Source organism: Clytia hemisphaerica, unplaced genomic scaffold, assembly GCF_902728285.1.
Source record: "Clytia hemisphaerica strain Z4C2 unplaced genomic scaffold, Clytia hemisphaerica genome assembly, whole genome shotgun sequence".
Lineage (NCBI taxonomy): Eukaryota > Metazoa > Cnidaria > Hydrozoa > Leptothecata > Clytiidae > Clytia > Clytia hemisphaerica.
The window spans coordinates 1,232,972-1,244,999 of NW_027103850.1; the positions used below are offsets into that span (position 1 = coordinate 1,232,972).

The window sequence follows — 12,028 nt, forward strand, 5'->3', positions numbered from 1 at the left end:
AAAATGATAATTTAATACTAAAAAATTTCAGTTTTTTTTGGTATTTTAGTAAATCATGGCACTAAAAGGATTCTAAACTTTTTGTCACTAAACCACGTTATGTCTGAGACATTAGTACCTACACCCTCTGTTTTATCTTCATTTTTCAATTTTTTCAATTTTTTCTTTTTGATAATATTCCACTCTTCAATATCTTATCAACAAACTGAAAACCGCTTTTTAGTTGCTATTCTATCAAAGGTTACAATCTTTTTTGTCTCCGTTGCAGACTATATTAAGACAGACTTTAGCTAAGTAATCAAACCCCCCGGGGGGGGGGGTAGTACCTTTGTCGACCGACGAAAAAAGTGACCCTGAATGGGACTGAAATTCCAAAATGTTCTACTTTTTTCCCAAATTTTCCGAAAAAAGGCACCCTACGAGGGACTGATTTTTTCTATTTTGGTGTTTTTGCGACCCTACCTGGGACTCGTGGAGGTTAGAAAAGGTACCCTGACCAGCGGAGCATCCCCGTAACCCATCTTGCCCTATGCCCCCCCCTCCCCCCCCCCCCCGGGATCAAACCATTAACACCTTTTATGAATATGACTTTTTTTAAATAAACATTTACAAATTTAAAAAACTTTAAGCACAATAAAGAAAATGTGTCACATGACTTTACCCATAATGCCAAGAATTCTTTATTTAAAAAATATATGGGTAATACAACCGGACGACAAATGCAAAAGAAACAATGGTTACCATTCCACCCCATTCTATACACTTCGAAAGCAAGCCAACATCAACAAATAGTCTAGTATAGTAGTCCTTTTAAGGTTGATAGCCAATTGGAATGGAGTTGCGATTTCATGTTTACTTTGAAACTGTGGATCAGCGCCATGTTGAATCAACTCATACGTCGTATATAAATCGTCGTTATAAATGGCGAAATGTAACGGCGTGTATCCGTCAATCGTTATGATGTTGACATCGACGTCTTTCTGTAAAAGACATTTCACCGTCTCTAAGTCTTCCCCAAAAACAGCTGAGTGTATTGGTTTCCAACCTGCCTCGTCAGATAAGTTTACAGACCAGCCTGACTTGATTAAAGCTTTCACGCATTTCATACATCCCTTATAAGCTGCTTCATGAATCAAAGAATGGTTATGTTCCAAAGTGTTTATATCTGTTCGCCGGCGTTTTAACAATAATTTCAATCTCTTGCAGTCGCCATCTTGAATACTCTTTAACATTTCATCATAAACTCTCTTTCGCATTTCGGCCGTATTGCGTTCGAACTTGGAGCGAGAGAAAGGTGATTTTAACCCAGGAAAACTTTTCGCTTGTGGTGGTGGTGGCTTCAACGAATGCACTGCATCTTCTTGCAGATTTTCTAAATTCAATCTGGTAGCCGACCGGAATGAAAGATTTCGAAATATACCTTTCCCTGAAGTTCTTCCGCCATTATTTGTCGAACTCTCGGAATCATCTAATATATTAACCTCAGGCACGATTACATTTATATAGCTCTGCGCATGCTCTGTGCTCTGTGGTGTTTTCATACTGAATCGTCGAAACAGGGATGGCGTGCGTGGTTTAGGCCAATGACTTTCAGTACGTAATCCATTGTTATGGTCACCCTCGTGAATGCTATTGCGGGATGAAAAAAAGTTGGAAAGTCTTTTACGCGAATGATGATTTTCATCCTCGCTGAGCATTTTACGGTAGCTCAAATTCGTCATACTCTTCGATAAGAATTGAGGTGATCCGCTACTAGTCTTTTCAATGGATAAAACCTCAGGACTTGAGTTTCGTTTAATTTCGTACCCAATACTACTCATGGATGAATTTCTAGAACCCAGGCTTTCCTGACTACTACTGTATCTTGAATAAAATTTCATTGGTTTATCTTTCGACACCATTGTAGGGCTGCATCTTTTCCGAGGTTGAATATCTTCAAAATCTAAACTATTTTGAAGTTGAATCGCTGGTGGTTTTATAGTATCCTGGCTAGTATCTTTGAGCATGATACGTTTTGTTTTCTCTTTTGACTGGCTTTGAAGGTTATCGTCCTGGTGAGGGGTAGTCTCTACGCCAACGCCGCTAATTTGATCTCGCCCAAAAGATTCGTTCTTCTCCTCACTTTCACAAATAATGTCTTGATTTTGACTTAAAATTGTGTTCTGAAGTTCCTTACAACTATCGTCAATACGTATTAGATTGTTACTAATTTTCCTCTTGATCCGATCAGAGTTTGTATCACTTTTAGAAGATGATTCTATTGAAGGGACCACCCCCTGGTTAACGGTTTTGGAAGATTTATCCTCACTCCTAATTCGATCAAACACACCTTTTGATTGTTTATTCACTGTAGCTTTAGAGTCCCCAACGCTGATAGATTGATTTTCAAAATCTTGTTGATTTTCCTCCGGATATATGCATTCGTTTCGCTCTTTTATAGTTTTCTGAGGTAACAGTTGTACTTTCTCAGTATTTCCATTCTTACTTTCACTTTCAGTAGAATCCTTGTTAGATTCTACAGGATATTCAGTTGATGTGGTACATTTACCAGAACGTTCAGAGGTGTTATCTCCTCCTTCGTTAACTTCAGTATCTTTATCTCCAAAGAGTTTGGTATCTTTTAATAGTGGCTCAAATTTCAAGATACGATCTGTTGAAAGTAGTAAATTAAAATCCGGGGGTGGTGCCAGAACCATTGTCAATTGATGTTTATCAATATTGTTTGTGATGAAGAAAATTCTGTGTTCTTATTGCATTGTCTAGAAAAAAAGAAACAAAATCATCGGGTAAAATTGAAAACAGATTGTTTTCCCTCTTTAAATTTCATTTCTCTCTTACATTGTTCTTTTGGTTACATCAGATAGTAGCGAATTTATGTATCTACTCCTTTGAGAACGGTTTAGTGCCTGACCCGCAGAATCTAGGACGGTAATAATTCTGATTTACCATCGTCCTCAGTCAGTCAACATTTAGAAAAATCCAAAACTAACTGTCTCCACTGACAGTAAAACACAGATACAGACACTCGCTAGTGTCACAGAAAATTCCAAAAGTAATTTTTTATTATCGATAAAAATAAGCAATTCAAAAGTAACAGCAACTCAAAACTAAGCTTTTATGATTTAGTAGCATAGTCGTTATATTTTGATTAAAACATCGAGCCGAATCAAAAGTCTTCAATACCTTCAATGAATGCTTCAATGAAACTAAGGTTAATTGCCAATTTAAAACCAAGTGAATCGTGAGACAAAAACACACTCTTGTGAATCTAAAGGTACTAAATATGGTCAGGTCTGAAGGTCAAACTAAATATAATACTAATCGTTTTAAATAGAAAAGGTAATCTGAACTTTGTGAGTTTTGAGATTCTAAAGATTAAAAGAAAATTCTCTTTCTTATACCTATCTTTCCTGCCAAATACTGCTTACTCTAAAATTATTGGACAACATCTCTGATGGAGATCTTACTACGAAAATAACACTCCTCATTCAAATTAAATCACACTCCACCGTTCATGGCAAATACCGGAAGATTGATATTTGATGTTTCTGTCTGAGAGAGAAAGGGATTAAAATTGTTTCAATTAGTGATCAACCAAAGATTTCGAAATTCTCGTTCCTCAACAGACAAAATACAGTGCATATCTGCTAACGAAATCGGATGTTTGTCAGTTTGGTAACAAAAAACAATATTAATCGATCTCAGTGTAAGCAAAAATAAAGGAACAATTTCAGCCTCAGATTTCAAAAGCTACTGAGATCCTTTTCAACCAAGTGCCAAGTAAAATATAAAAGAACATTAAAAAAATTTTGAGCCTGCAGTTTTTGAGGAAAAAAATGTCATCAAGCCGGCGATAACCTGATAACAGCTGTTCATAATTTTCTTAAGTGCACGGTAAACCTCTGAAGGCACTTGAAAATTATACATCTGAGGAAAATAGTCCTCCCGCGGAAAATTTTACAACAAGAATCTTGTTGTGCGCCAGAAAGTCAAAAACGGAAACGGCGCCCTATTCGGAAACACAATCACGCAACTTTGTTGTCATCCCCAGTCCTTTTAGACGAACGCGATCATTACGATTTTGAGATAGCATATTCGTCAGATTGTGTGTTTTCGTCCATCCCTTTAAAGCTTTAGCGTAATTCCCAGAAAACAATCACAATCTTATCTCAGGTTAACCGGCGATGAATGAACTCAACATGTGATGATGAAGTTTTTTAAACTTTCAAAATCCTGCCATTTGAAATCCACGTGTAAGACCCCACCACCCCTGTCCTATAGTCTCAAAAAGTCGGCTTGTGAGTAGGCTTAGGTCTTAACCCTAAGGGCCTTGTATTTAACTTGTATTAACCGAATAAAATATGTTTTACTATCAGTACTCAAACATCCAACATTCTGTTACTACTGTTTCTGAAAAAGATAACACTGTTTCTCAATCAATCAACCGAGCATGAGTAGTGTTAATGACAAAAAGCAACAAGCGAAATGATACATTGAAGCGTTAATTAATCAACACAGAAACACAATCATGCTGGTTTAATGAGTTCTGAAGAACAACAATTACTATGCACGTTTTTTTATAAGAATATCCAAAATTTTTGAAGTCTTTTGAGTTTTAAGCCTAAAGATCTTCTTAGCATGTTCTTCTTTTGACCATTTTTTGAGTATTTTTGACCATTTGTTTTTGAGTCATCAAAGCCTTAAGATGTTCTTAAAGATGTTCTTAATATGAGGCCCCCAGCGGACCCTCAATTCACGCAATGACGCTATTTTTTTTCGAAATTCACGCATTCACGCAAATTTTCCTCGAGTTTCACGCAATAACCATATTTTTCTGACAATCGGAAAATTTTCCGGAGAAATCGGGGAAACAATAGAAGATCGGGAAAATTGCAAATAATCGGTGGAAAAAAGGGAAAATTTACGTATTCACGCACAAAATAGCCCAGATTCACGCATTCCCACAATCAAAAAGTGTATTTTCACATTCACTCAAGTCTTTTCAATTCACGAATTCACGCATTTTCTTTTCACGCAACCGAAAATGCCCATTCACGCTTTCACGCAAACTGCTGGGGGGCCCCTAATATTTTGGCCTGCGAAGCCTTATGTTCTTATATAGTTTGTTCTTATAATAAACGTGTATAAGAACATGTTCTTTACTATAGGATCAAGATTTTTTTTCGAAAGTTTTTCACCCTTTTTCTTATACCGTCCTTAAAAAATAAATATTTAAAAGCAGTAAAATGTATCATCAGTAAAATGTATCATTAGATTTTTAGTCCATTTCAAGAACGCAATTCAAGAATTTCCAAAAAACACCTAATATGTAAAGAACACCTCTTTAAGAGATTCCTACAGAGTTAATTGATGACTATCTTTTGACAACATGATGTGCTTGATTAGAAGTCCATTAAACAAACCCATTAATTTCACCAAAATTGTAGAAAAGCAAAGCTATACAATGACACTTCTTTTCTTTGAAGATGACAAAACTTAATGATTTAATTACACTTCCTCGAAACTTTTCACTGCAAAAATAGAGAAATTAAGCTAAAAAGGAAAATGAAGAATGCTCAATTTGTCCTGTTATTTTCTCAACTCTAATTGACAGGTTTAAGGAAAAAGGCTGGCTTTATCCTCAATTCGATTTCACCGAAATTTAGTTGCCTTTGACGACTATGAAATATCGACACACAGTGCCCCCTCCCGGGGGTCCTAGGGTTGCGAGTTGACGGGGGTGCACCACCCGACTTTTGACCCTCGGTGACCCTCGGTCCCTTAGCGGGACTAAAAAGAAGGAAAAAAAGAAAGGAAAAATTTGTGAATTTCACTACCCTTATTTGGACTAATTTGATCAAATTTCGATCTATTTGGGGGCAAAAAGTAGAAATTTTCCTATTTTCCCGACCATTAGTGGGACTGAAGTTTAATTTTCTTTTTTCCGACCCTTTCTGACCCTCTCAGGTTCCAAAAGAGACACCCTTGAGGGCGGCCCATATCCGTACCTTTCACTTGCCTAAGTACCCCCCACCCGGACCCCTCTCCTATAGAACTAACTTTTCATAAAACGAAGAAATGAATTTTTAAAGGGTTAGATATTTTCTGATAAAAGATCATAATCCTTTCTAGCTTTTTTGAACTATTCATTAGATCTTATATACATTTTTCTGAACCGATAATTTTTATTAAAGGTCGTCTGTTCTTACTTTTAAGCCTCAAATTATTTTAATGGCTGCTCTTATTCCAAAGACTAAATTCGAGAATATTAGGTTATGTAATAAACTTTGACTGATTTTTCAATTTCCTAAATTTCAACCATTGTTCTCATTGTTCTTAGATCATTTTTAGTGGTTTTAAGCCTCAATGCTCTAACAAAAAAAAGAATATGCTCATCTCAGTTCACATTCACTCATTAGTTTTAATCTGGACAAATGCTTTACAAAACCTGAAACTTGAAATATGAAGTAGTTTGCAGTCCCCCTTACGGAGAAACCTTCATAAAATAGTTCCTGTAACTCGAATCTCTTCGTGAGAAATAAGCGATATGAATCGAGGCTGAATCAGCGAAAGTAAGGTCTATTGTTTTCTCTATCTGTTCATATCCAATAAACTGGATGTTTTGTGGCTTAACGTGTAGTGGGTGAACATTTATTTTTAATAACCCATTTTAACCACGAGGAAGAAAACGTGACTACACAAATATTTTTGAAGTATACGGTGTTTCCTACACATTTATATACCAGTGCCATAGGAAGCATTTTGATATTGGGGGAGGGGCATAAGTTCAATGACACCGTGAGAGCCAACCATGGTTTGGCCCGAGGGGGGATTTTGAAATCTAGAGCTCTAAATTGGCTAAAAACACACTCAAGTCAAAGAAACTAAAATGATTCAAATAAAGGCAAAATTTAAAGGTAAAATACTCCATTTTATGAAAAAAATCTCTCTTAAAAAATTATTGTTGCCCCCAACAATATGCTCTTTTATGCATGAGTCCCAGATTATTCGCTTTATTTTTTGAATTGCTTTATTTAGGACACATTGTAACTTCACTGTTAATACAGAATCTCCTTGGCAACACTGCTGAAATCATGCTTGAAATGTCAAACCGCTAACTACAGCTCAGATCTTCATTAAAAATCTCATTAAAGAGTAATTGACTTCAACGAGCTCGCTCTTTAAAACAATAATACCATTAAACCACGATTTTCCGTCATTTCAAGAGCAGTCAGATATTATTAGGACCAATTTTCTTTTTAAGCCTCTTTATATGTGATTGATGATGACCGTCAGTGTTGACATGTTTATGTAATTACCAAATATAGTTGTTCATGTTTACCTTTAAATTTCACATGCAGACGTTAGTAGACTTGATTGCACATTGCACAAATGCAAAACTTGAAGAATCCGAAGTTCCAGCGAATCAACTCCAATAAACACTACTCGACTCGAACCCATACAACGTAACTTCCTCCTCAGCTCGAAAAAACACATTTCGTTAATTTTAAACTACCCTTGTCTACCACCAATACCAGCTCTATAACCGAAAAGGGGAACTAAAAAACTCTTTCCCAATATAATAGGACGATGACAGAAAAATAATTTTCCTTATTGTCTTCCCATGCTTGCTAAGGCACTAACACCATGTACTGCATAAGCTTTCAATAACTCAATTCGAAACTCTTAGTTCTTTTCAGTACATATGTAAAACAATTTGAAAAATTTAAGCACAACTTGATTTTTACCAATCAAAAGCTTGAAATCGACTATAACTTTGTTGCATAAATACGCACCGCATGTACAAAGTTAAATAAAATCATATCAAAAATTAAAACAAAATTTCCTCCTTAAGACTTCTCTTAGCATGCGATCAAAAACAACAAAGTCATTTAACACAACTAACAGAGTCATTTAGGGTCGAAAGTCCTTAAATTCCATCTGAGGTTCAGGTAGCAAAGAGTAATGTGAACTCCCCCAATCTTTAATAAGGGGACTCCTGAGTGTACGGGGCTCACGGGGGTGCAACTAATATAACTACAAACGGTTCTAGGACAATTGCCCCCCGGATAATTACCCCCCGGATAATTGCCCCCGGGACAATTGCCCCCGGACAATTATTGCCCCCTGGAAAATTGCCCCCCCCCCCCCCCCCCCTCAAAAAAAAAAAATTCAGACAATCACCGTTGAGACAATTCTTGATCGGGTGATCGTCCTTTGGTCTTTTTGACTATTTTTCTTGTTAGACTTGAAAAGTGCTTATTAAGTACCCGAGAGTATTTTCTTGGAAAACTGACTCAGTCAAGTCAACCTCATATCATGCTTTTGATATGCTTATTTTTCCGGAAAAAATTATGCTTCATTCGAAATGGAAAAAAAGAATGAACCTTCCCAAGTATACAAGCCGTTACTAATGACAAATGACCATATGCAAAGCTCATTGATATGCTAATAATATGCTAATTTTTTCACCAAATCCAGGTCTTTTTAACGTTATGCTTATAAAAAATAAAAATATGTACAATCATATATCATATCATTATCATTGTCTACTCTCGGGTACCTAATAAACAAGGGTTTGGAATAAGCGGGATAGTTTGTAAACCTCTCAAAGGTTAATAAGCGGAATGGCTGGAATAAAAATGTCTTGGGTGGAAAATTTTCGAAAAGTTAATTAGCGGGAAGATGCTTATTAGGTACCCGAGAGTAAGTTTTATAGTTTGCCTAATTTGCCTAATTTGCCCCTTGCAGCTCTTTGTTTGAAATAAACACTCCTCCTATGAGAGACATTTAAGGGGCGTTAATTTCAGGAGGACGTTTAAAAGAAGAGAGTGTTTGCTCGAAAAACTTTAGAGATGCCCTACCTACTAATCGTCAGAAAAGTTTCTTTTCAAAATGCAGCGCCCTTTTTTTATAACTTCATCGACACACCTTTTTAAACAGTACTTGACAAGAGTAAAACCTTAAACCCACGCCCGCGCATCACGCACCCACATACATAATAAAAAATAAGTAAAAATAATAAAAATATTAAGTTCCAGAGTCAAGACAGCATACAAGTCTTGATTCTAGAACTTAATATTTTTATTATTTTTACTTAATTTTTATTAAGTTTTTTTATTAATCCACCCTCTAGTAACTGTACCATGTCCTAAAGTTGTTTTGATTAAAAATTGTTATTAGCAAAGTGGTGCATGCTGTGTTCACTCGTGATGTATTTCAAAACTTTGACAGACTCCGACTGTTTTTCTGTTACGTCAACACATAACAGATCTCTCATTTTTGTTATGATGCATTTTATAGAAAGTATACCGCCTAGGGCGTTTTAAGCTAGCTTGAATACAAGATATACAAAATATTGATCTAATAACTGTTTCAGAAGTAGAAAAACATTGTTAAGAGCTTAATCTGGATTAAAGTAACTGTCATTTTTCTTAAAAAGTGTGAATTACCGTTAAATCTTGGTCACTTCAGAAACATTAAGCTAAAACATAAAACATTGAGGACGAACGATCTAAATTGACCTTTTGATTTCAATATCAATCTAAAAATTTTTTTTAATTTTCAATTTATTTTTGACCTATCACGTGTCAAAATTTTATGATTGGATAAATAGTTCAGAAATTATTAGTATTTTAAAATTTTGAGTTTTTAGCTGGGTTTTATGTCATGTTTCGCAATTAAACCATACCACCTGATCTAAATGACCAGTGACCCCTAAAAAATTGCACAAGTACTCTTAAATAAGATTTTACTAAAAGTCAGAAATTTCAAATCGTCTCAAAAGGTTTTCCGAGATACCCACAAAAGAAATCAGTGTAGTAGTAGTAGTAGTAGTAGTAGTTGCAGGGGGGTCAGTCTTTGATTACTAATTTTCTGCACCCCCTTTTCTTTTTTAACACCTTATTAGCGACTTTTCAGCCGAAAAGAGAAAATTTACCCAAAAATGTCCCTCGCGTAACTTTTACAAAGATATGTTATTTCAAAGGCAGGGGCGCCAAAATGCCAACTTCCAAAAATTGCCTCCCCAGGTTTGGTCGAGCTACCAGGCTACTGATGTACTAATAGGTTTCAGTGCTAAGATATTTTCCTATCACGGCATTATAGTATAAAGATACAGCTCAATGGTTACAATAAATTCTGTCAAGTAAAATTTCTTTTAAACCTCGGCCGCTTATATTTGCGAGTGAAAAAAGTATATTGGTTTGACCTTATAATTTATCATTTTCATTATTTTGGTCGCCTTTCTAATGAAAATAATTTTTTTTTTGATGAATAGCGGGGGTTAGCCTGTGATGGGTTGAAAGTAATCCTTTACTGTTTGTTACCTCTATTGGCCTCCGTAAGATTACTTTTTGGACCTACATCGGAGGTTCTTTAAATTAAGCGATGTTCGTCCGTCTGTAATCCGTTCGTCTGTTACCAGCTTTTCTCGGGATTGGCTTATTAGTTTTTTCTGATTTGGTATTTTCTCGAGATTTCATTATTAGTTTTTTTCTGTTTTTTTGCACAAAGATGCGTATTAGTAATGCCCAAAACATGGCCGAGTCCGATTTTTGAGAAAAACTTTAATATTCCGGAAATTGCCGTTTTTTCGCACAAAAATATTATTGACAACAATGCCCACTATTAAGCATGATTTAATTGTCAAAGAAACTGATTTTTGACGCCGAAACATTTTTAAAATCGCCGGAACAGCCGAAAATCGCCGGAAAAACGATTTTTCTTAAATTTCTTGAGTTATACTTTATATTTCTTATGAAATTTTACAAACTGATTCAAAATGGCAATACCTAAAATTTGACAAAGCCTGACTTTCAATAAACATACTTTTCTGGCCAATAATGCCGGAAATATGCCGAATAAACCTTTTTTTTGGGGTTGGTCTAAAAAGCAGGGTAGCCAATTGGGCTAGGTTATGGGGTACCTAAATATTTTACAGACCAGAATAGAAATACCCAAAATGAATGCATAGAACCACATTTTACTGACCAGGGAGCATGAATCTGATTGATACTTATTTTGATCATGTATGATTCCAAAGATAAACAAAGATATAAATAATTACCACGTGTTAATGCACGAGGAGTAAGAAATTGAGCTTCATTATAATAGAGCTATTTCAAAAGACTTTTTGTACCTATTATAAGCTGCCATATTTAAAAATTTTGAAACGAATTAATTGTTTGAAACATCTAAACATGATTTAAATTAAACAATAGATTCAATAACAAAGGATTGTTAAGATATGACAAGATTAGAGATCATATGCCCAAAGGCGATTCCAAAGCTATTATCATCGAATTACAGCTTCACAGAAATAACAATTTAAAACATAAACAAGATTCGCAAAAATGCGACTAAATATTTCCTTAAAAATGAAGGTCATTATTGACATATACTACCAAGTAGCTGTCGCTAAGAATGCCCCGCAGAGCTTCCTATAGAAATATCCCTAAGTAAGCAAAATTACGCATGTGTAGATTTTAAATTCGTTTTATCGATAAAATTTAAGTTGGAGGAAGAAAGCTTGGTTTCGGTTTCAACTTTACTTTTGAGATGACACTGGATAGACGGTCGCTCGGTCGCTCACATCTCAAAAAGAGAAGTTGTCGCTCACATGTTATCACAGTGAAAACGCCAAAAATTCTGAAATTGATTTGATTCTTATAAAGTAGACACTTATAATAAAAATAGATATGCTCATCTTTTCGCCATCCTTTGTTTACTTTGTAAGAACTAATTACCGAAAGGCATATTGCCTTCAATCAAGAGTTATTGATTTGATTCTTATAAAGTAGATGCTTATAATAAAAATAAATATGCCCACCTTTTTATCCATCTTTTGTTTACTTTCTAATAACTAATTACCGAAAGATATATTGCCTTCAATCAAGAGTTATTGATTTGATTCTTATAAAGTAGATGCTTATAATAAAAATAAATATGCTCATCTTTTTCGCCATCCTTTGTTTACTTCGTAAGAACTAATTACCGAAAGGCATGTTGCCTTCAATCAAGAGTTATT

The 12,028-nt window shown here is 35.2% G+C and overlaps 1 protein-coding gene across 1 annotated transcript; it reads right to left on the bottom strand.

The window, feature by feature from the left end:
- Positions 1-574: 574 nt before the first annotated feature.
- LOC136807621 (uncharacterized) lies at positions 575-2,755 on the bottom strand. The gene has a single exon (XM_067064215.1). The coding sequence runs from the start codon at positions 2,694-2,696 to the stop codon at positions 756-758; it is 1,941 nt and encodes a 646-aa protein (XP_066920316.1). The 5' UTR covers positions 2,697-2,755; the 3' UTR covers positions 575-755.
- Positions 2,756-12,028: the final 9,273 nt, after the last annotated feature.